Here is a 22,187-nt window from a genome sequence, read left to right as displayed (position 1 = left end):
CAATACTCTCACAACCCACAAATCGTCTTCAATCGATCTCTTGAAGACAGGATACCCTTGGTGAGTACCTCTTTGGCTGCTCTTGCAATTCCTTATTGCTTTACCCTGTTCTGGTTCCCCGATTTGCCGCCCATGTCCCGTGGTTCTGCCCTCTTGCATTGATCTGCCATGGCCCTCACGTCTTTGCGGTCAGTCCCAATCGCAAACACCGGGCTTTGGCATCGCATTATGTTCTTCAATCCCAACCGTGGCACCTTGCGGCCACCTTCCGCACCCTACCACGTTCAGCGTAGCTTGTTTCAGGACTGCCGGGCACGGAGAATTTGCTGACATTCCCCCTCTGACAGACAACTTATCCAACTCCCGTCCTTCTCTTAAACCCCTCATCGCGACTTTTATCGTCATATTCTATCCAATAAACGATACACACCGACAAAATGGGTTGTGGAATGAGTACCGAGGATAAGGAGGGCAAGGCCCGCAACGAGGAGATTGAGAACCAGCTCAAGCGGGACAAGATGATGCAGAGAAATGAGATCAAGATGCTCTTGCTCGGTAGGTCTCTTGGTATTCCATTACCTGTTGGACGGTCAGCTCATGCATTTTCTCTTCTATAGGAGCTGGTGAATCTGGCAAGTCTACGATTCTCAAGCAGATGAAGCTCATCCACGAGGGCGGCTACTCGCGCGACGAACGGGAGTCATTCAAGGAGATCATCTACAGCAACACTGTCCAGTCGATGCGTGTTATCCTTGAGGCTATGGAGTCTCTGGAGCTTCCTCTGGAGGATGCTCGTAACGAATACCACGTCCAGACCGTTTTCATGCAACCCGCTCAGATCGAAGGCGACAGCCTACCCTCAGAGGTTGGCAACGCTATCGGTGCTCTCTGGCTCGACACCGGCGTCCAGGAGTGTTTCAAGCGCTCTCGCGAATACCAGCTCAACGACTCCGCCAAATAGTGAGTATTGCATGGTCTTTATTCTACACAGCACTCCTTGCTGACTGATTCCCAGCTACTTTGACTCCATTGAGCGCATTGCTCAGGGCGACTACCTCCCCACCGATCAGGATGTCCTTCGCTCCCGTGTCAAGACGACCGGTATCACTGAGACGACCTTCATTATCGGCGATCTGACCTACCGTATGTTCGACGTCGGTGGTCAGCGTTCCGAGCGTAAGAAGTGGATTCACTGCTTCGAGAACGTCACCACCATTCTCTTCTTGGTCGCTATCTCCGAATACGACCAGCTTCTCTTCGAAGATGAGACCGTCAACCGTATGCAGGAAGCCCTCACCCTGTTCGATTCCATCTGCAACTCCCGCTGGTTCGTCAAGACCTCCATCATTCTCTTCCTCAACAAGATCGATCGCTTCAAGGAGAAGCTGCCCGTCAGCCCCATGAAGAACTATTTCCCCGACTACGAGGGTGGTGCCGACTACGCCGCTGCCTGCGACTACATTCTCAACCGCTTCGTCTCCCTCAACCAAGCAGAGCAGAAGCAGATCTACACACACTTCACATGTGCCACGGACACATCGCAGATCCGATTCGTTATGGCCGCTGTAAATGGTATGTTTATTAAGTTGCAACCTCCTTAGTTCACGTCCGCTAACACCGCCTTAGACATCATCATCCAAGAGAACCTGAGACTCTGTGGTCTGATTTAATGATCGGTATAGAATGATCGAGTCAGGATACCCTCGACCCTTTTAGACCGGACGCTATGTGAACTGTATTTTTGCTTTTATTGTTGTTGCCATACCATGTCGCTTTTGCACACATTTTCATCATCTCTTTTCGAAAGACCTTTCAATTGGCGTTGAGACTTTCATTTTCCTCTTTTCTACCTTCTTATAATTTTTTTCTTACCTCTTTCCATATCTCTCTTCCTTTTTTTCCATTTTCTCCTTTTCTCTCAAATCTTTCCTATGTCTACATTGTCTCGAGATGATATCTAGCCAGCTCTTTGTTTCAGCATTACCGATATCCACATCACACAGAGCAAGGATCTTTCCAATTTCTTTTCCTCCGTTTCTTTCCATCTACTCTATCGCTAGGCAAACTTAGTCGGGTTGCCTTCACGGTCTTTCAGTCAGCCGCGCCGCGCCGCGTCGCTTCGCTGTCCTACTTCGTCCTGTCCTGGCCCCCACCCTCATGATCGACTATCCTCATTTCCTACGTCTATACTCCATTGCCATCATCATCTGCTCATCGCGTTCTGATATCCCACATATACCACCTCAGCTTGGTTGATTGGTTGGTGCATGCGCTCGACATACAAACAACAAACAAAAAAATGAGTAGGCAGGGTTATCTATCACTGATTGTCATGTCTTTCTCTGGCTCGTTTCTCTCTGTCTTCATTATGTGTCATGTTCATGGTCGGTCGGGCATTGGTGGTATAATAATTTTGCTATTTATCTTTGTCTCAATATATGGTTCTATTTGATAATATTTTTCTTGTCTTGCTCCATCATCGTAGTAGATCTTACTTCACTTCCTTTCTGTGAAGGTTTGATGAAACACCTGAGACTAAACATAGCAAAGATCAATTCAATGTATCTTCCAATAATATCGCTGCCGCTAATCTAAATCAATCTGATATCTATGGTATCGACATTAACATCAATCTTGATATATCAGTACCTATGAAAAAGAACATGCCAATGTAAGATCCTAGGACTAAAACCTCAGTTTCGGCCCAACAAAGACAATCAATACCGCAACAACCCACAACGCAAAGATCCAAGCGTAGAGCATCATCCGGCCCCACCAGCCCTTCCCCTCCGTCATACGGCGCAAAAGACCCATTCTCTTTTCCGCGGCCGCGAGATTCCCCGTCGTCCGATCAAGACCCTCCGCCGCGCGCGCGAGAACAGATTTCTCGGCCTCCAGTGACGCCTGGAATTGTTGAGACGAGGATTTGAGTTGGGTTGCTAGGTCGAGGAGGGAGGATGTGAGGTCTTCTTGTTCGGCGCGGTCGGTGGAGAGGCCGGATTCGGTTTCTGCGCTTGTGCCTGGTTGGGACTTGAAGTCGGGTTTTGATTCGGGATGGTGCGATGTTCCTGTTGCTGTTGTGGCTTTTGATGTTGATGGGGTTGAGGTTGAGGTGTTGTTTCGTCTGTTGCGGAGGGCGGGGAGTGGTGCGGGTGCGGTTGGCGTCGGTGATGAACTGGATTCGACTATGCTTGTAGCTGTAGCTGGAGCTGTGGTAGATGGCATAGTCGCCATAGTTGTACGCGGTGTATCCCTGGAAGCATCATCCTCCGCCCCGGCCTCATCAGTCGTGCTCCCGCCCTCCGGCGTCCCTAGTAGATCCTCAGACGAGTCGTCCTCCGCATCCTCGTCTTCATCCTCCTCTTCAAACCCCCATCCTTCCCCAGCCCCAGACGAAGACCTCATCTCCTCCTTAGCCTGAATCTCATCAAGGACATTCTGCAATTGCTTCAGTATCTGCCGATTCCGCGAAAGCGTAGACTGGAGGTCATGTCGTCGGTCGACGGGTTTTATTTGTGGCAGGCTGCGCTCGAGGGCTTGGAGGTTTGCGCGGGCGTATTCTATGTTCTTCGATGTTATTAGCAATAGAAAACTCGTAATTGATGGGTGTCCGTAGAGGAGAGGGTTCCGAGGAAGCTAGCTGTATGTAGGATGCAGGTGAATCGGACATACCGCGCCCACTCTGATTCGGTGGTCTTCCGACCGCCGTAGTGACTTTAGATCCGCATTTGGTGAGAGGAGGTTATGTTCGAGGCGGGCGATGAGGCGGGAGACGTTCAGGGCGGCGAGGTCGGAGGGGTCTGTTGTCGCTGGATAGGTGGTGAGGGTCATCTTGCCGAGCTATACGGAGATGATGAGTGGATGAGTGGATAGGGAAGGTCGGGGGTCCGAGCTGACTCTTAGGCAAATACAGGTTTGCAGTTGGAAATTCAGGTTTATTGACAGTGAAGAGGGGCAAGGAGGGGCAAAGAGAAAAGTTGGGCATTCAGCTCATAGTTGCATCTTGTTGACTTGGTGCTGCAGGCAGTTCCGCCGTTTGGTCCTTGCAGCCTATCGATTGTTCCGCTGTCGGCTCGATAGATGACTAAGCGGCTTGTGCCTGGGGAAGTATAACTACCTAACACTACAACACAGGAGAGGTTTTAGGTAACTTGTACTGGCTATATCGAATGAAAGCATCTTGTATTGTGTCTTATTGCGAGTATCCATCGTTATTGAGAGTCATCAATCATGGCTGGTCGGTCCTGACAGCTTTGCCTCTGTGGGCCTGCAATTGTTTGTGGCAAAGACGAAGGAACAAAGCTGAAAATCGAAGTGAAATATCGACATGGCGAACGTCGGGTTAGCCGACAGCAAATGAGTGAATTGCAGAAGCGAGTAGATGCAAGATTGTTGAAAGAGCGAGTAGTTGACAGGAAAATCCACAGAAAGCCACTGAGCCAGATCCTGCTAATTCACGCTATGCATGCAATCGTAGAGACAGATTAGCTGTATTCAATGACCCACCGTCTCCATGTTCGAACACCCTGTTCATCCGCCTCATGTAGAAGCTGAACCTGTTCGCTACGCTTTTGGACCGACTGTATTACACCGGACTCCGGAGACCTGGGCAGATCCCGATCATTTTCCTCTGCGTTTCGACTGATTGGAGGAAACGTAGCCGGTGACAAATCATCAATCTGTGTGGGAGAGCTCTCATTCCCGAGCGGTGGGCTGTGGTCCGTTCGCCGTGTTATTGTGGATGGCCACGGTGGTGTTTGGGGAGTCGTCGGCTGCGCGAATTCATTGCTGCGCTGAGGCTGGCTATCATTCCTTCGTCTCTCGCTCAGGACGGCGGCCAGGTAGCCACTCGGAGGCAATGGCGATGAGTGAGATAGCGGCTGCAGGATATCACAAGCAGAGGGAAGAGGCGCAAAATTAAGGGCGGTATTCGTAAGGTGAGAGAAACCCTCGCTTGTCGCACCAGAAGACTGGTCGCCACCACCTTTCTTTGATGGCGCATCCATTCGCGCCCCTAGCAAAGTGTATCTTGCTCGTTGTCGGTTCCTGATACGCCAAACAAGGAAGAGGGCGCAAATTATGCAGATGACCGGGTATATTATGCCAAATAGCGAATCCCTGTATTCCTTGCAAATGGTCGAATGATCATGCACATGGCGCATTGCCGGTCCAAATGCTACCTCTGCTCGATATGCTACCTTCCTCAACTGAACTGTGACGTAGATGTTCCGGTATCCAGCCGATTCGAATGGTGTGCTGTGAACCAGTGTATTGTTCTCCGTTTTCTCCGTTTAATGATGAGCAATCGAGCTGATGGTCGAATACTCGAATCTGAATTGAGAGGAGCCGAGCGTTGATAACGGTAGCGTTCAAAGAGCAGAAGTGAAAAGCTCTCAAAAGAGTTCAATGTACAGCAATATACGAGTAGATTTTGACGTTGAATGTAGCATCAATCTGCACTGACTGGGGTATAAATACTGAGGAGAAAAGGATGATATGAATTGACAGCTTGTCTACCTTTTGTAGCTGACGCAAATGCAATATACTCAAATGCAGGACCGCATGTCCAGGCTCCAGTTATAGCTTACCTGTAACTCATTTTGATGAAATGACATCTAAAGAGGGAAAAGACCCTCTCAGTCCAGCTGTGAGATTGTCAGCCACGAGAGCTTATGCAGCCAGTCGAGCTCACGAGCGAGCCATCGAAGAGGGGCACTGGGTCCTTGGAATGCAAAAGGAAGATTCATGCGCAGGAGGGTTCAGCTGTCCAAGTGATGCGCCACCTCTCCAAGTCAGCGTTGGTGAGACCATCTCCGTCATGGCGAAGTCCCACTAGTTCGCTTGGGGCCGGGTCGGGAGGCTGTCATTCGACGAGGGCGCGTTAAGGCTGCCTATGCGGCTCGATTGCGGGCAAGGAAGTTGGATCTCGGTTGGGGGCGAATCAACAGGGCGAGATCGGACTGGGATCTGAACTAAGGAAACGCGAAAGCGAGGCGGATGGTCTGAGAAGTGGAGGGAGAGGCGAGTCGCGACAGGGAAGCAGACGGCGGTTGTGGTCGCCCGATCCAGTTAGCAAACCCCGTGATGATTCTAGAGTCTGTAGACTCGCGACAACAACTGCTCGCTCCCTCTTTCCCTCCGAGTTCTTCCCTTAAGATCTCGCTCTACGGAGTTACGTACCGACTCTCAGCTACGCCTTCATCGGCGATCGTGGCGGAATCGATCACATAACTTTAATTCCGCCCATCAGCTCGCCATCTGCCTCCTACGAGCTTGAACATCCAGCGCCCCAAAGCGGCACGGCGGCCTTAAGGCGCCCCCAAATCCAGGGGCCAGTACTGAAGTCCAGCCCCGTCGACTGAAATAGATCTGTCTGGTTTATTGAGCATCCCATTACGTCTCGAGATCTTCGTCGTGTTGGATCCAGCGACGCGGTTACTTCAAAATGCTGCATGCACGCTGTCGATCATGAGAACCCTATAGGCACATCTTGAATTTCAAATCCTTTAAGCATCCCACGCGATCATGGCAGCGGCTTCCAGCCAATGAACGAAGAGAGGTCATGTCCTGGTGTTCGAAATTCTGACTGAAGACCTGTTTCTTCACGCGTGGATTGAACATCTTGCTCCTCGGCTGCCAATCATTCCGTTCAAAGCCAAATGTTTTACGGAGTACTTGTCATGAAATGCTGGAGAGATCTGTTGATGATCGACTAACGCTAAAATATAGATTCTACAGCCTGGATTCAAACCGTCGCTGACTGCGCTGGAAAATACCACCGAATCTATGTGGAGTTGCTTATAACAACTCAGGGCCCTGAGAACCGGCCGTGGCTGAGATCGTATCCTGCACTAACCTAAGCATTTCCTTACTGCTGAATGAAAAGATTCACGAATTCTGAAGTTGCGTTGGGAACCTCTTCACACTTTGGAAGAAACACTGGATGCTGAGCGCAATAGCCCAATAGAAAAAGGATGTCAGCTTGGTCTATGGCTCTCTTATTTGCACCAGGTCGTTCCACCATTGATCAACATTTAACGTCCAAGAGCAACGCCGGCTTCAATACTTTTGCATCTCCAATAGTGATTACTTCGGTCGTATCGTCGAAGCTTTCTCTGAACAAGGTTGGTGGTGCCAAAATTTGGATTTCCACACTGCTATACCCCGTCTTGAACTTCGTATGGTTTGTCCTAGGTTCAACTTCGAAATCGGGAGAGAATCACAGTAACTGGCGTGCAGCAGCACTTTGTCCCCGAGGAACGACAAAATCCACGTCTTCTGTTTTTCTGGTGTTGCCTAGCATCATACATGCACCGCCACCAACGGTGGCGTAACTCTCGAACTGATGGAGTGCAGCTCCAACCGCTTGGGCAGCTGCGCGGATCGTTGCTGGGTCATGGACTATACGCGTCGATGCCATTATGTATTTTCTATAAAGAGGGTGTGATTTGGAGATCACGCGATTGATCAAAATCGCAAGAGGCAGTGCATCTTTGAGTAAACTCAAACAAATGCCCATTCGCTTCAAGTCTAAAGTGATGCTCAGCTACTGGGAGTCTTTGCATGCTCTTGTAGATGATGAAGCCTAGGCAACATCGATTTGCTCCTCGGTAAGGCTACAGAAATACCTGGCTCGAAGTGTTAGCTACTAGCAGCGTAGCACCGGCACAACCACCCGTAAAGAGTACATCAGACACCATCAATATTTGTCTAGGCCTCATAGCTCGTTCAATCGATGGGAGAGATGGGACGAGGCACGTGCCATGGGTCTTCCGAGCCCAAGCAGCTTCACCCCAACTTGGAAGCTTACCACCTCAATCGCCACGTAACACTCTTGCCGCTCTTCTCAACCTCTCATCATCGCCCTTTCCTGAGCACAATGTGCCGGATATTACGAGGTGAAACTGAATCTTAGAAGAACAGCAAATTTCATTCTCATCGAACGCATGTTCGCAAACGTCAGCTCCAACAGAGAGTTGACAGCAGAAGTGAGATGCAGTTCGTGCTTGTTACTCAACGACCACAAAGTCCCCTATGTCATCTGGTTCGAAGATGCACTCAAGTACCATGAAGTTCCCACGGCGGTCTTTGACCTATACCTACTCGTCCTCAACATTGACCTAGCCGCAGACTATCTCTTCAGAGCTGGATGGACAATTGAAGCTCAGAGACCATATCGGGTTGGGATGGCAGACGTCACCGACACCCCTATTGTTTCTCTGATGTCTTTTGATGGCCCTACGAGGATATTCCTACTTGTTGCATTGGACTGGAAATTCTCGCTCACGACGGACTCAGTCATCGAACTAGTGCCCTGTCTGATCGAATGCCCGACCACTACCTGTCATTTCCGACATTACCCGGTCTTCTAGATGCCCTGATCGAGACTTGGTTAGACGGACCCAGTGATGATGCGCGGTTATTGACGCATTTAGCCGTCCAGTAAAATTATCTCTATGGTCATGTCCCGGCATTGAAGGAACAATCATCTGCTGCTCAGCTCAAATACGAGCACCGTCAATTTCACTACGATATACTCTCAGGAATGGAGCCAGGCACTCTTCCCTTTAGAAAACACCAACTTGAGGTCCGAGAAGCAATACTAAGAGGGGAGTGTGAGTTGCAGGAATGCTCCGTACATTGCGACCATGATCTGCTTGTCGATGTCTGGACAAATGTACGCAAGGGCTTACCAGAACCGCCGCTCGACGGGACGACAGAGTGAGGGGCCTTGCCTTGGAGTAAGAGGGATACCCCAGCTCCTGGAGAAGATTATGGTCGATGAGGCTACTGAATTCAGGCTAAACCCTATCTTAACATCTGGAATATGCGGATATCTAACAGACTGAGTGGAGCCATCCATGAACGCCAGGCTTCACAGCTTCGCACCGATTTCCCTCATCTCTTGCTTTGCCTGATCACGAAGTGCTTTTCTCAGTATCTTACCGGACGGATTCTTGGGTATCGATTCTTGAAACACCACTCCACCGGTGATCCGCTTGATTCGCGACACTTTTCCCTCCATAAATGTTGTGATGTCCGTAGCAACAGCTGTCTTGTCTGGTTTCAGGACGATATATGCTCGTGGAGCCTCGTCGTCATTCCTGTGTTATGCGTTAGCTGATTTCCCCATTGACATCGACTGTCAAGACATACCATGGAACTCCAATGACTGCTGCATCAGCAACTGCTGGGTGTTCGAGCAAAATGGCTTCCAGCTCAGCAGGCGCCACCTGGTTGCCTTTGACCTTGATAAGCTCCTAACGCAGTGCATTAGCATGGAAAATCCTCGACACCATTGGAAGAAGAATAAAGTTACCTTTTTCCGATCGACCACGTGAAACTTTCCTTCCGTGTCCACGAACGCGATGTCTCCCGTCTTCAGCCACCCATCTTCTGTCTTGGTCTCTTTGGTTGCTTGCGGGTTCTTCCAATAACCCTTCATGATATTCTGGCCACGAACCCAAAGTTCTCCCCGTTGGTCTCGCCCCAATTCTGTTATCCCATCTTCGGCCATGATCTTTGCTTCGCAGTTTGCATTGAGCTCTCCAACTGATGCTGAGTAGCTCTTCTTGTTGGGATCCCATCCCATTATCGAGCATGTGGTCCTGTTAGGAGAAAGGTCAAACCAGTCATGCGGAGTTCTGCCTGCAGGCTATAAAGGAAGTGGGCGCATACTCTGTCATTCCCCATCCTTGCTTGATGTTGATTTTACCGGCAGGCCACAAGGCTTCGACCTCCTCGCAAACCTCTCGCCCCAGCGGCGCAGCTCCGCAACCAATCGCTTCCACACTGCTCAGATCGTACTTCCCCGCTTTCACAGCGGGATGTTTTGCCAGAGCGACAATTACAGGTGGGACGAGAATGAAGTCTGAGATGCGATACTTCTCGGTGTATTCGAGCATCTTGATGAAGTCGAATTTTGGCATAATGTAAACCGGAACACCACGATTCAATGCCGCAGCAATGAAGATATTTTGCGCCATTGCGTGGTACATTGGGAGGAAGCATAACCACCGCGCACGCTTCGCCTTCTCTTTCCAGTCCGGGTTAAGATAGAAGAGATAATTATATTGCAGCATGTTGGCAATATAGTTCTTGTGCGAGATTTCGACGCCCTTTGGTCGACCTGTTGTCCCCGACGAGTAATTGAGCGCAAGAGTCCTGCTGGATTCCTCGGGTGTATTCAGCTCATCCCACACAAACCCAGTGCCCTCCTCAACGGATGCAACCAGATCACTCCAGTGCCGACACCCCTTCTTCGGCTCTCCCTTCCCATCATAGAGGGCATTGTTGAAGACAAACACCTTGTCCTTACTTAGCCCCGCCAATTCCGCAGCCTCGATTCCCGTATCGAGACTATCCTCCGCGCAAAGAAGGTATATAGCGCCGCTATCCTGCAATTGATACGCAAGCTCTCTCGCCACATAAGTAGGGTTCGCGCCAGAGAAGATTCCACCTGCCATGATAATCCCCATGAAAACAACAGGGAAGAAGATATCATTGCCCGAGAAAAGCAACACCCTATCACCCTTCTGAAGGCCAGACTTGTGCAGCCCAGCTGCAAATCGCTGACTCCATAGTCGGAAGTCGTGCGTCGTGAAGTAGTGCGTGTCTGGGCGCGCGGCTTCAGTAAAGGATCGATGCGTTTTGGAAAGGGGATGCGTCGGCGATGTAAGTAGGAGCGAGGCTAGATGTTTATCGGGGACATCGATTTGCCAGCGCGATTTGAAGGGCATTTTGTTCTACCGCACGAAGTGGTGTTCTATAGTTAGGACGTGCTCGTTATGCTGACAGCCTGACACAGGTCCCTCAAATGATGAAAAGCGCCGCAATCGAAAACAGGATATATATATCTATCTCAAAAGCAATATATCGACACCAACAAAAGAAGGAAAAAAGAACCAAGAACCCCCGCGCGACTGAGGAGGCACGCAATAAATACCCACGGGGAACATGGCTATCCCTCCACAATACTCCAGCAGCAGCAGCAGCAGCAGCTACTAGGTACAGAATCCCGAATCCAACACTACCCCACATTCCCCTCATGATAGGCGCCTGATTCGACGAGCCCATATTATCCAGCCCGGAATACACGGATTTCTGCAATGCGCGTAAGACCCATGCCTGCTTGTAGGTGCTTTGCCGTTGGAAGCTCTGGCTCCGCCGCAGCTTCCCCCGCATGGTGGTCGGCTATTCTACGCCGAGAGCCAATCAGCGTGCGTCGCTACAGATGATCCCGAGGGAGAAGTTATTAAGGCCGAGGATGCTTGCAGGCTGTTTGATAAAGAGACAGGAAATAATCGGCCTGCGGGTTGCTGTGGCTGGGATGGTTGTTTGAGTAGCAGAGGCCTTGCATAAAGTTCAATAGCCTTTTTGGTATTAATGGCTATTACTTGACGCGATACCCACGGATAGTTACGTATCAGGGCTTCTGATAGTAGGCGTACTCTGTATACGAACAGAATAATTCCCTCATGTTCAAAAAGAGAAGGCAACTGAAAACAAAATCATATCTTTATAAATCCTAAATGCATCAAAATGACAACTAAACGACCTACAGCGGCGAGAATGTACACTGTATACATTTATGCGCCCACCAAATGCCTAAAAATACCAGACAAACCAACCAAGTCCATTCATTATTTTGCGACATAACTCAACTCAAGGAACAAGCACGCTACGCTTCATCACCATCCCCACCAAGACAAGCCAATGTCGCCTTAAGTTCACTAACAACCCTCTCCTCAAGTCGAGTCTCAGCGCCCGACGCGGCACTAACGGGTTTCTGGCGCGCAAGTTCAACCTCTTTATCATTTGTCGCGACGATTCTTGCCCTGAGGTTCGGGCGGCGCTCGATGAGTTCCTCAATATCTTCTTTGATTTGAGCCTTATCCCACTTCAACTCCTGGATTGCGGAGGCGTCGACGCCGATGCTGGATCCTGCTTCGCGGAGGCGGGTGAGGATGTGAGACACCAGGGCTAGCGAGTACGCTTCTGATGCCATGCTCAGGGTGATCTTGTGCGTGGCCATTGTGACTGCTGTGCGGGCTGAAGCAAAGGATCCTGCTGCCCGGGTAAGTTGGCCTTCGAATTGGTTGAGGAAGGCAGCGACTTCGGGGGCTGTGCGGACGACGTGGTAGAGGAGGTTCAAGCATAAAGGGAGGATGCCGCCTGTCCAGATGTTGTAGATTCTAGGGACGGCGTCGAAGGGCCCGAATCCCTTTGGTTGGCGGAGGACGTTTGTTAAGCGGCAGTTGGAGAGCTGGGCTAGGACGACTTCCACGGCGAGGTGCTCTGCTAGCATTGGAATGGTTGATAGCTTGGCGAGGAAGGAGATGCTGAGTTCCCCGTAGATGGGATCGCCTGCGATAGCGAGTTGGTCTGACCAGGAGAACAACGACGTGGCGTACCGGACCGTGTCGCTGTCGGCGATGTGGTACACAATATGTTCGTAGAGGCGGTCGATGTTCTTGACCTGTAGCGCGCTTTGAAGTATTGCCGTTACAATGGCGAAATCCTTGGGTGTGCATTTTTCTGGTTGATCGTGGAGATATGAAGTGAGCGACCTGAACCCTTGCGCCACCACATACTTTACTATCTCAACGACAATTCCCAAATCAGAGGACAGCTCGGCCTTCTTGCTTAAAGCTTCAGGGACTGCCCTCGAGCTGCTGTCCAGGTGGAATTGTAGCGATAGGAAAAGCGTGTTCAGAAGTGATCGATAGTATTCAGTGTCATCATTAATCAAGGCGTCTTCATACGTAGGTCGGCGGGTTCTTAGAGATGTCCAGACCACCTCAAGAAGGCTGAAGAAATCGGTGCCCTTTGCGCCCTTTTCTACTAGGCGTTGCAGAAGATTCTGAGCGAAGTCGACGCGAGTCTGCTGTATCCTCTCGAAAATGGCTTCTTGTGGCACTCCGTTGTTGTTGGCTTCCAGGCAGCTTTTGACGACAGCCGCCATTGACTTTTGAATTTCACGTTCCGAGATAAAATCCGCGCAGTGTTCGACTGCGAAGAACTTCCAACTGTGGAGGAGGCTCTATAAACAGAGGTTAGATGACGCTGATAAGTTTTGGGAGTTCGGACATACCACTTGGGCTTCAACGAGAGACAAGTTGAGATTCGCGCGCTCAAATTCTTCGGCGAACCCCTGGTTCTTCGAACCTTCCCAGGCAAAATCATAAGCAAGCAGCGTTTTACCCAGGCTTATATCATAAAAGTACTCTCGTCCCAGGCTGCGAGGCTGCAAAGAAGTCCTCTTGAAATCGTCGAGTTTGCATCCTGGATACCTGCTTTCGAAGTTCCTTTTGAGATTTGCGTGCAAGGAGGAGTTATAGCCAGAGACGTCGACTGCATCCTTGGCATACCAGGATACAAGGGGGAATAGTGTTTTGTAAAAGTCCTTGTCCTTCGCTTCCTTGGCCGAGTGTAGATAAACAGCGCAAAGATCAGCGACAACAGCGGCGACTCGGGTGGCAAATATTTGGTCCGTGCTGGACAATGATGACAAGTCGAGCTTAGAAACATGATTCACGAGGCCAGGGAAGAAGTTGGCATGTTTTCTTAGCTCAGGTGTTGCCCATGGCCAATGTTCCTGAGCGTTAGAAACAAAGTCGAGAAGCGAAAGCGCTATTTGAGGTGGAAGTTGGCCAATATTTGAGAGCTGGTCAAGCGCCATCTGTAAGAATGGAGTTCCCCTCATAGCAGAGTCTTTTGAACCATCCGTTTTCTTCAGCGATTGACGTGGAGAAGACCCCGTAAGGATGTAGACAGCAAGCCATTGTTGCCGTTTACTGATCAAAGTCGAAAGCAAGCGCCACACATATAACTGCAGATTTGAGTCGCTCAAAGGCTTGTCAAATCGGGACAGAACGTCGAGGAAGAGGCATGAAGATTCGGCACCCAGATAGCCAACTAATGAAGGTGGCTCGTTGGATGAGTCCAGTGCAGCACTAGTTACTAGGGTGTTCAAAAGAGAAAGGATGGGTAGTTGATAGGGTCCGTGAAGAGCATAGAGCTTCACTAGGGCTGGTGTGGCTTTGAAAAGCTGATCCTCGAGCAGAGATGACGGCAAATCGGCGAGCTGAGCTGCCTGCAGTAGTCTCGCTGAGAGTTCCATGGTAGAAATGACTTGCTTTTCAACCAACGCCAAGAAGCGTAGGTGTAACGTGGGAGGAGTTTGAAGGCCGTCAAGTATGAGGCGAAGGATGGGGTTGAACGGTAAGTCTGCGGAAGATTGTGGTCGAAGAACGTCGAGGATGTATGTGGCTGAAGATGCAAATACGCCTGTAATCTTTGAATCCAAGTTGTCATTCGCAGCGTCGTTTGTACCAAAGGTGTAGTAGAGAATCCTCCCAAGCGTGTTCGCAATGGCAGTGTTGATCTCAAATTTATGCTCAGGTGCGTTGAATCGCCAGTTACCGTTGCTGCTGTACACCTCAGTCATAATGCGAACGAAGTTGAGCATTATGCCTCTCATGATGTGTGACGGGACCCCAGATGTCCAATCTGAGACGACACCTGCTCGTCCAGTAGGGCACCGTCTTAGCACAGCTCGAGAAATGGCGTCGTCAGTGACGGCCTCGAATAACCGCATAGCACCCATCAAGAATGGATATTCTCCCGAAGTGACTTCTGTAGCAGATATGATCGCAGTCATCATTCCACCTTTGCCATCTGCCCCCAGCAGGCTGCTCCGAGACAGCAAGGGCCATACTCTGCTAGGAAGAATTGCGACTAGAGCACGGATAAAGTGGAGACAAGCAATTGTTGATTCAGCAACACCCTCTGAAGCAGTTCGGGAGCTGACATTCTGAAGACTGCGCTCGAAAATGTCAAAGATAAGTGAGATTATGTCACCTTGGCGAGAAAGACCGTCGCTCGCCATCTCCAGGATGCTCTTCGAGGCAGAGTTGTCGTCATTACGCGCCTGTTTATCGGTGGTGGCCAGAATAAGGTCCGTGAATAACCATATGGTTTCTGCAACACAATCATCCCCAAACTCTTCTGAGAAGCCACCATTCTCGTTCCACTCCTCGAGCCAGCTTCCAAGGTAGCTTAAGCAAGAATATTGGTGTTGCCACATAACAACTGCAGGTCTGGACTCAGAGACGACCTGGCCAACTGTTGCTGGAGGGAGTTCTGATGCGCCAGTAACTATGAGGGAGTTGCTAGTCATTTGCTGAATTTGTGACTGTTTGCGCGGACTAGACTCAATCATTGGGAGCGGTTGGATGAGGCTCACGAAGTTTGCGTCTTCATCCTCACGGATAGTTTCGTAGGCTTGAAAATGCTCTGGAACCGCCTGAGTGAATGATTCAATGCTTTCCAATTCGCTAAGAATCTGGGGAAAGCCCTCTTCAGTCACCAACTCGGCGCTAAGAAGAGCTCGACACAATCTCAGAAACGGTACAGTCTCATAGGGAAACCGCGAACGCGCCACTAAGAAAATGCTTTTCATGAGCTGCTCGTCGTTCATAAAGACGACACGCGGGTCGCTGGCCGTTATTGGTGAGCTTGTCAAAGGCCAAGATGATCCTGGGCCTGGTCCAGCAAGTATTGCTAGAACGGACTCAACAATCTCCGGGGAGTAGTCCATGTATATCATCATGGACCGTATTAGGTCTAACAAGGATGTACGAACCCAGCGACTTGTGGTTATATCGTCAACAGCTGACGTCGGACCCATTTTCTGTGCTAGGGAGATTATTGTGTCAAAAACAACCATTTTGGCCCCGGCTGAAGTGAGGGCTTCAAGAGCTTCTTCGACAGAATATTGAGGCGTACGAGCAGCTTCGAGCAAATCCTCGTATAGAGATATCTCAGCAGCACCACTAGAATGAGGCGTATTGGACTGGAACGAATCAACAGCGCTGTGAAGTTGTTCCAGCTCCCGGGTCTCTTTGTCGTTGAGAGCTAACTCTCTCATGGTGTTCAAAACAAGGCCCCAGGAAAATGCTGCTGGAAGCGCAGTCTTTGACTTAAGTCCCACAGTTATGAAAAGCTCGTTAATCTGACTGATGTGGTCCTTGGAAAGGAAATACGGAGACTCGGCAGAGGCACCGTCATCTTGACCTTTGCCGATGATAGTAGGAATAGATAGGGGGAGTTTCAAAAATGTCAGGGTGACCAAACACACAAAACCTTGCAGTGGTAGAAGGAGCTCTGTGTTGTTGTCACAAGGCTTCCAAGAGTCAGTTTACGACCTGAAGAATGAAGAGCATGTGATACTTACAGCATTAAGGGATTCCAAAAAGCCGTAGTCAACCATCAGGCGGAGCCAGGATAGCAGGAGGTCCGATGAAGGAAGCTCAGTGGATGTCTGAAGCTGCAAAAATAGGCCCTGGACCAAATTGGACACTTCTTCAACAAAGGTAGTCCTCCATAGGTTCTCAGTCTCCTCGCTGGTTTCAGCAGTGCCCAGCCAACCACCTGCACTCTCAAGCGCCGAGAGCCGTGCCTTTACAGCTTCGATGCACTCTTGAGCAAATGCATGCCAACTCTTCCCTTTGAGTTTGTCTTTGAATGCAGTTTCGCCCAGTTTCACCAAAGCATTGAAATTGGCGGGTTGTTGCTGTGGCGAGATACCGCTGTGGTGATCACTATCCAGGAACAGCATGAGGATTTTGCGTGATGTCTTGACGATATGGCTTCTTTCGGTCAAGTAGAGTTCCCGGAGACGTAATCGCCTATTGTTCTCGGAGAAGAAGTCGGCTGCATTGTCTCCTGGTTTTGTCTTGAAAATCTCAGCGAAGCTCGGTCCTGCGAGTGACACGCGGAAGTTGTCCACACCAGAAGCACTCTTCAAGCTGATTGCTTCCTCGTCGGCAAGCCGACCTAGAAGTCGCGCAGCAGGACGAGTCTGCCACTCCAAGACCGCAATTCGAAGCGCGTTGACCTCATCGATTCCGGCCTTTTCACTCAGCCAGAGGGCATCCGCTTTGATTTCCTTTAGGTCATAGGAGGCTTGCGCATTCGTCTCCGCGTGAATTGCTGCTGTTTTGGTTTCGAATTCGGACTTGGTTTTGGCGGATGGTGAAGGGAAGACGCTTTCGCGATTCAGAAGGAGCTGGATGCTATCGGGATGTGATAGAAACGATTCGTATACTCGGGCATCGTCGGTGAAATCATTGGGTTCGCATGTGTAGAGAAAAACTCTCTTCCAAGACCTATGAGTAAATCAGAGTCAGCAACTATTACCTGATAAATGGCGACTGCCTTGCATACAGAAGCTGAACGTCCCCGGAGAAGCACTTGTCCAGGGACGGGAAATAGGCTTCCGGGACGGGAGCCATTGGCGGTACAGCTATATCATTATAGGATAAAATCAAATGGGAAAAGCAGAAGCAGCTCGGGGAAGACCCGAATGTCGAAACACGCGATGCAGGGCGAAAGCGCTTTCGATCGGCTGGAGCTTCGAGAAGCAGCACTTTTTGGGTTGGCTGGAGGTCAACAATGAATACCTATCTGGGTTTAGCGCTGGGCGGTGAGCTCAAATTTTGTGCCGTTTGACAAAGTGGCCCGTTTAGGAATCTTTCATGGCGATCAGTGATCGGAGAGCCCCACTAGTGGCGGGCGTGCAAGGAGTGACTCGACAGGGACATGGTCTCTCTGTTTGCGCAGTCGGTGTGTTGTCAGATTCAAAGCCAAGGTGAAAAGCAAGGTGAGTACGCAGTCCAATCCTCTTTTTCTTCTTCCATCCCTTTCGCCCGTCCGGTCTGTGACTCACTCTTCTCATCTTCTGCACAGCTCTCAGCCATGGCAGACTCCGCGCTTGTCGACCACTCTCCCCACCATCCCACCAAGGCGGCAAAGCTCGAGACCGCTTCGAATGTCATTCTCATTGACAATTACGACTCTTTCACCTGGAACGTCTACCAATACTTGGTCTTGGAGGGTGCGACCGTGACCGTCATTCGGAACGATGAGACCTCCTTGGAGGAATTGATTGCGAAGAAGCCCACCCAGCTGGTAGTCAGTCCTGGCCCCGGCCATCCGGAGTCCGACGCTGGTATTAGCAATGCTGCGATTCAGCACTTTGGCGGAAAGGTTCCCGTCTTTGGTGTCTGTATGGGCCAGCAATGCATCATTCACTCGTTTGGCGGCAAGGTTGATGTTACCGGAGAGATCTTGCACGGCAAGACGTCGGTCATCAAGCACGACGGAAAGGGTGCATACGAGGGTCTTCCGTCCGAAGTCACCATCACGAGATACCACTCTCTAGCCGGAACGCATTCGACAGTACCGGATTGTCTGGAAGTGAGCTCTTTTGCTCAATTGGGCGAGGATGCCAACAAGACAGTCATCATGGGTGTGCGACACAAGGAATTTGCGGTGGAGGGTGTTCAATTCCATCCGGAGAGTATTTTGACAGAACACGGTCAGACCATGTTTAGGAACTTCCTCAGGCTTACTGCCGGGACTTGGGAGGGCAATGGCAAGAGTGTTGCTCAGAGCAGCAGTTTCCTCGCGGCCGCTCCCAATCAAGCCCCCAAGAAGGACAAGAAGGTATCAATCTTGGAGAAGATTTACGACCACCGGAGAGCAGCCGTTGCTGTTCAGAAGACCATCCCTTCCCAGCGACCATCTGATCTTCAGGCCGCCTATGACCTTAACATTGCTCCGCCGCAGATCTCATTTCCTGATCGCCTCCGGCAGTCAGCATACCCACTGTCCTTGATGGCTGAGATCAAGCGCGCCTCACCATCCAAGGGTATGATTGCAGAGTATGCCTGCGCTCCTGCACAGGCTCGTCAGTATGCCAAGGCTGGAGCCAGTGTTATCTCGGTACTCACAGAGCCCGAATGGTTCAAAGGCAGCATTGATGACCTACGTGCTGTGCGCGCAAGTTTAGAGGGACTGACGCACCGACCCGCCATCTTGCGGAAGGAATTTGTCTTTGACGAGTACCAGATCTTGGAAGCTCGCTTGGCGGGTGCAGACACTGTCCTGCTCATCGTGAAGATGCTCGACAAGGAACTACTGACGAGACTCTATCGCTATTCCCAGAGTTTAGGAATGGAGCCCCTTGTCGAAGTCAACACGCCAGAAGAAATGAAGATTGCTGTTGAGCTTGGCTCTCAAGTCATTGGCGTCAACAACAGAGACCTCACAAGCTTCGAAGTCGATCTTGGCACTACCAGCCGTCTCATGGACCAGGTACCCGAGAGCACTATTGTCTGCGCACTCAGCGGAATCTCTGGACCGAAGGATGTAGAAGCCTATAAAAAGGATGGTGTGAAAGCTATCCTTGTTGGAGAGGCTCTTATGCGTGCGCCAGACACCGCAGTATTTGTTGCTGAGCTTTTGGGTGGAGGATCCAAGAAACTCCCATCCGAACCACTCAAGTCCCCCTTGGTTAAGATCTGTGGTACAAGGACCGAAGATGGTGCTCGCACGGCTATCGAGGCAGGCGCAGATCTGATTGGCATTATTCAAGTACAGGGACGGAAACGTACCGTGCCCGATGATGTTGCCCTGCGAATCTCGCAGGTCGTAAAATCCACTCCACGACCTGCTCCGTACCCGACAGAATTGGCACAAGGAGATACGGATGCGACTTCTGTTGACTATTTCGACCACTCTGCCGCTACGTTACGGCATCCCACTCATGCTCTGCTCGTTGGTGTCTTTATGAACCAGCCACTGTCGTACGTGCTGGCTCAACAACAAAAGCTGGGTCTTGATGTTGTACAACTCCATGGGTCTGAACCGCTTGAATGGTCGAGGTTGATTCCAGTACCTGTTATTCGCAAGTTCGGCCTTGACGATTTTGGTCTTGCCCGAAGAGCCTACCACACATTGCCCTTGTTTGATTCTGGAGCAGGAGGTTCTGGAGAAATCCTGGATCAATCACGTGTCAAGCAAATCCTAGAGTCTGATGATGGGTTACGAATTATTTTAGCGGGTGGACTAGATCCGAACAATGTCGCCAACATCGTCCAACAACTGAGCGAGATGAAACACAAGGTGGTTGGCGTGGATGTCAGCTCAGGCGTTGAGACTGATGGCGCTCAAGACCTCGATAAGATTCGCGCCTTCGTTCAAGCTGCTAAGGGTTTGTCATAGAGAGATAGATTTCATTATCTACAAACAAATAAAATATTTCGGAATCTTTATCTTTCAACTCAATTGAAGCGTATCTAAAGTCACTGTAATCATACTTGACCTCTTCTAATTCTCATTACTTTTCTAGTTCGATTTCAACCCAACTACAACTCACTCAACTCTCATTTCATGCCATATAAAAGTTCAGTTCTGCTTCATTGAGCCTCAATTCCGTCTGCTCAACTTGCCTCTGACATCTACACTCGCCCTTTCCTCTGAGAACGCCTCTTTCGCTTATTGCGTACCCTCCCCGTCCTTTTTTCGCCTCACAAACTTCATGCATACTGACTGTCTTCCAAACCGAACTTCCAATACAGATACCTCAACTCCACTGGAAACACAACTCAGTCTTGACTTGGCTCCTATCACCACAACTTCATCTCCGTCTCCATCTATAGCTGCGAGTTCTTTGCACTGGGACTGTCTTACCAGCCAGAGGTGCAATGAACCTGAACTGACCGGAGACCTCTCAATTGATCGAAACAGCTACTCTGCCTTGAACTAAACTCTCCTCTCTCACAACCGAATCTTCCATCTCTCAGCGTCGAATATCTCATGCAATTAATTCCGCATTCGTCAATGAACCCTCAACATCTTAACTCCTACCACGACCTCCAAAATGGGCAAAACATTCGCGAAGGTCTACGCTTCCTCGGCTGGGAGCTTCGACAATAATACCAGCAAAATACCGCAGTGGATCACTGCGAATGGAGGGACATTCACGAAGGAAATAACTGAGGGTGTTACACACATCATCGCCAGCGAAGATGCCTACAAGCAGAATGTCCCGGCAGGTGAGAATTACAATATGCCCTGAGAACCTTCCATTAAGGTGCAAATATAATGACAATTACTACATTTAGTGGCCACAGCTAAAGAACTAGGAACTTAATATCGTCTCCTATGACTGGTGAGCGGAGTCATTACTTCAAGCTAGTCGCACGCCCAAGCACGTGAAGGACTATCTGTGGGTGAACATTCTGAAAGACAGAAAGAAGCAGACCCAAACAAGGAAGGAGACATTCGACAAAAACAAGGGCAAGGGCAAGGCAGCAACGGATTGTGGAGATACTCAGGCAGAGGGGGGTGAGGCCGAAGCAGGGCAGCCCATCGCTGGTCCAAGGAAAAGAGGCCGACCTCCCCAAGACAAGACCGGAAAGACGAAGTCTGGCAAGAAGAGACGGAAGCAAAGAGGTATGTGGATAACTCTGTTACACTGGCACAGTATCTGAATCAGAACACACTTGGCCAACGTTCTCTGCACATGCCTATTCGCGGTCTCAAGATGCTGTACTAATTGAAGGCTAGTCAAATCGAGCGATCCATTCGACTCTAAACACCGAACGTCCAAGGCAGAATCTATCGCAGGTAACTTGTTTTCTGCAAGATCAATGAGGCTCAAACTAACTGTAGGTTATCGATCCATAGCTGACCACCGTCTCTACGAAGCGGAAAGCGTGACGTTCAGCGCTACGCTTGTTCGTCAATCGATCATCGCTAGATACCATAAGGAGACGGTTCTTCTTAGGGTCAGTTTGCTTTGTTGTGCTCTTATCCTCAGCCAAACATATAGGCTAACTCAATGTTCTCTTGGTGACAGTTATATGAAACTATCAAGACCCCTCGCACATATGCAACACACATAAATTCACTCGACAGGGACCCACGAAAACCGGATTTCTGCGCCGCTCGGCAGTGACCTCGAGACAGCGATGGCAGCATTCAGAGAATTCTTCAAAGGTCAGACAGGAAAGGGATGGGAAGATAGGCTGAACGGGGTGTCGCCGCCCCCGAAGACAGACAGAAACGGGAATTCGCTGCCTGTGCACAAGGGCTGGTTTTGGTACGACAATCACTCGCCGGTTACGTCTTTGGCGAGATTGTTTCGCGATGGTGAAATTTGAGATTCCACTCATTGCTTGTGGGGTTTGCGTCTTGAGCGCAAATTGAGAGATGCTTGCCCTAATTGCATAGCGTGGCGTTGGCGTTCCATATATATTTACGCGGTTTCGGTGTGACATTGGGAGATTACTTTTGCTTTGACGGCATACGACAGGGATAAATTACCCCATGGGAGC

The 22,187-nt window shown here is 50.1% G+C and overlaps 9 protein-coding genes across 9 annotated transcripts; 5 read left to right on the top strand and 4 right to left on the bottom strand.

Annotated features, from left to right (window-relative positions):
* Window positions 1-437: 437 nt before the first annotated feature.
* On the top strand, window positions 438-1,670 carry gpaA (guanine nucleotide-binding protein subunit alpha gpaA; the record flags this gene model as incomplete). The annotated part of the gene is made up of 4 exons (XM_073771727.1): window positions 438-555; window positions 618-960; window positions 1,016-1,572; window positions 1,627-1,670. The coding sequence occupies 4 exons, from the start codon at window positions 438-440 to the stop codon at window positions 1,668-1,670; spliced, it is 1,062 nt and encodes a 353-aa protein (XP_073623231.1).
* A 517-nt stretch (window positions 1,671-2,187) lies between these two features.
* On the bottom strand, window positions 2,188-4,186 carry BDV14DRAFT_148020 (uncharacterized protein). The gene is made up of 3 exons (XM_073766500.1): window positions 3,898-4,186; window positions 3,673-3,840; window positions 2,188-3,567 (listed from the first exon to the last, which is right to left on the bottom strand). Exons 2-3 carry the CDS (start codon window positions 3,829-3,831, stop codon window positions 2,686-2,688), a joined length of 1,041 nt encoding a protein of 346 aa, XP_073623230.1. The 5' UTR covers window positions 3,832-3,840; window positions 3,898-4,186; the 3' UTR covers window positions 2,188-2,685.
* Window positions 4,187-5,385, bottom strand: BDV14DRAFT_147992 (uncharacterized protein). The gene has a single exon (XM_073766499.1). The coding sequence runs from the start codon at window positions 5,160-5,162 to the stop codon at window positions 4,485-4,487; it is 678 nt and encodes a 225-aa protein (XP_073623229.1). The 5' UTR covers window positions 5,163-5,385; the 3' UTR covers window positions 4,187-4,484.
* A 784-nt stretch (window positions 5,386-6,169) lies between these two features.
* BDV14DRAFT_183086 (uncharacterized protein) lies at window positions 6,170-7,481 on the top strand. The gene has a single exon (XM_073770331.1). The coding sequence runs from the start codon at window positions 6,975-6,977 to the stop codon at window positions 7,332-7,334; it is 360 nt and encodes a 119-aa protein (XP_073623228.1). The 5' UTR covers window positions 6,170-6,974; the 3' UTR covers window positions 7,335-7,481.
* A 465-nt stretch (window positions 7,482-7,946) lies between these two features.
* BDV14DRAFT_211806 (uncharacterized protein) lies at window positions 7,947-8,942 on the top strand (the record flags this gene model as incomplete). Its single annotated transcript, XM_073776170.1, has 3 exons — window positions 7,947-8,343; window positions 8,373-8,437; window positions 8,480-8,942. The coding sequence occupies 3 exons, from the start codon at window positions 7,947-7,949 to the stop codon at window positions 8,723-8,725; spliced, it is 708 nt and encodes a 235-aa protein (XP_073623227.1). The 3' UTR covers window positions 8,726-8,942.
* BDV14DRAFT_211804 (acyl--CoA ligase) lies at window positions 8,511-10,739 on the bottom strand (the record flags this gene model as incomplete). The annotated part of the gene is made up of 4 exons (XM_073776169.1): window positions 8,511-9,104; window positions 9,157-9,260; window positions 9,320-9,608; window positions 9,679-10,739. 4 exons carry the CDS (start codon window positions 10,737-10,739, stop codon window positions 8,876-8,878), a joined length of 1,683 nt encoding a protein of 560 aa, XP_073623226.1. The 3' UTR covers window positions 8,511-8,875.
* A 772-nt stretch (window positions 10,740-11,511) lies between these two features.
* Window positions 11,512-17,402, bottom strand: BDV14DRAFT_183084 (nucleoporin). Its single transcript, XM_073770330.1, has 4 exons — window positions 17,230-17,402; window positions 16,238-17,171; window positions 13,094-16,186; window positions 11,512-13,042 (listed from the first exon to the last, which is right to left on the bottom strand). The coding sequence occupies exons 1-4, from the start codon at window positions 17,295-17,297 to the stop codon at window positions 11,681-11,683; spliced, it is 5,457 nt and encodes a 1,818-aa protein (XP_073623225.1). The 5' UTR covers window positions 17,298-17,402; the 3' UTR covers window positions 11,512-11,680.
* Window positions 17,403-17,603: 201 nt separating this feature from the next.
* On the top strand, window positions 17,604-20,112 carry BDV14DRAFT_183083 (bifunctional anthranilate synthase/indole-3-glycerol-phosphate synthase). The gene is made up of 2 exons (XM_073770329.1): window positions 17,604-17,665; window positions 17,752-20,112. The coding sequence occupies exon 2, from the start codon at window positions 17,761-17,763 to the stop codon at window positions 20,068-20,070; it is 2,310 nt and encodes a 769-aa protein (XP_073623224.1). The 5' UTR covers window positions 17,604-17,665; window positions 17,752-17,760; the 3' UTR covers window positions 20,071-20,112.
* A 616-nt stretch (window positions 20,113-20,728) lies between these two features.
* Window positions 20,729-22,013, top strand: BDV14DRAFT_211803 (BRCT domain protein; the record flags this gene model as incomplete). Its single annotated transcript, XM_073776168.1, has 5 exons — window positions 20,729-20,903; window positions 21,025-21,303; window positions 21,418-21,477; window positions 21,538-21,642; window positions 21,769-22,013. 5 exons carry the CDS (start codon window positions 20,729-20,731, stop codon window positions 22,011-22,013), a joined length of 864 nt encoding a protein of 287 aa, XP_073623223.1.
* Window positions 22,014-22,187: the final 174 nt, after the last annotated feature.

The sequence above is a fragment of the Aspergillus stella-maris genome (assembly GCF_047715825.1).
Source record: "Aspergillus stella-maris strain CBS 113639 unplaced genomic scaffold BDV14scaffold_83, whole genome shotgun sequence".
In the NCBI taxonomy this organism is placed as follows: domain Eukaryota; kingdom Fungi; phylum Ascomycota; class Eurotiomycetes; order Eurotiales; family Aspergillaceae; genus Aspergillus; species Aspergillus stella-maris.
This window is presented reverse-complemented; position numbering and strand designations above follow the sequence as displayed.

Excerpts from the sequence above, each read along its gene's own strand:
- BDV14DRAFT_148020 (XM_073766500.1), bottom strand. The coding sequence starts at position 3,831 with ATGACCCTCACCACCTATCCAGCGACAACAGACCCCTCCGACCTCGCC. Across the intron at positions 3,568-3,672 it reads ACCGAATCAGAGTGGGCGCG|AACATAGAATACGCCCGCGC; the intron begins GTATGTCCGATT and ends ATAACATCGAAG.
- BDV14DRAFT_183086 (XM_073770331.1), top strand. The coding sequence starts at position 6,975 with ATGTCAGCTTGGTCTATGGCTCTCTTATTTGCACCAGGTCGTTCCACC.
- BDV14DRAFT_147992 (XM_073766499.1), bottom strand. The coding sequence starts at position 5,162 with ATGCGCCATGTGCATGATCATTCGACCATTTGCAAGGAATACAGGGAT.
- BDV14DRAFT_183083 (XM_073770329.1), top strand. The coding sequence starts at position 17,761 with ATGGCAGACTCCGCGCTTGTCGACCACTCTCCCCACCATCCCACCAAG.
- BDV14DRAFT_183084 (XM_073770330.1), bottom strand. The coding sequence starts at position 17,297 with ATGGCTCCCGTCCCGGAAGCCTATTTCCCGTCCCTGGACAAGTGCTTC. Across the intron at positions 17,172-17,229 it reads TCCGGGGACGTTCAGCTTCT|GTCTTGGAAGAGAGTTTTTC; the intron begins GTATGCAAGGCA and ends ATTTACTCATAG. Across the intron at positions 13,043-13,093 it reads CTCTCGTTGAAGCCCAAGTG|AGCCTCCTCCACAGTTGGAA; the intron begins GTATGTCCGAAC and ends CTCTGTTTATAG.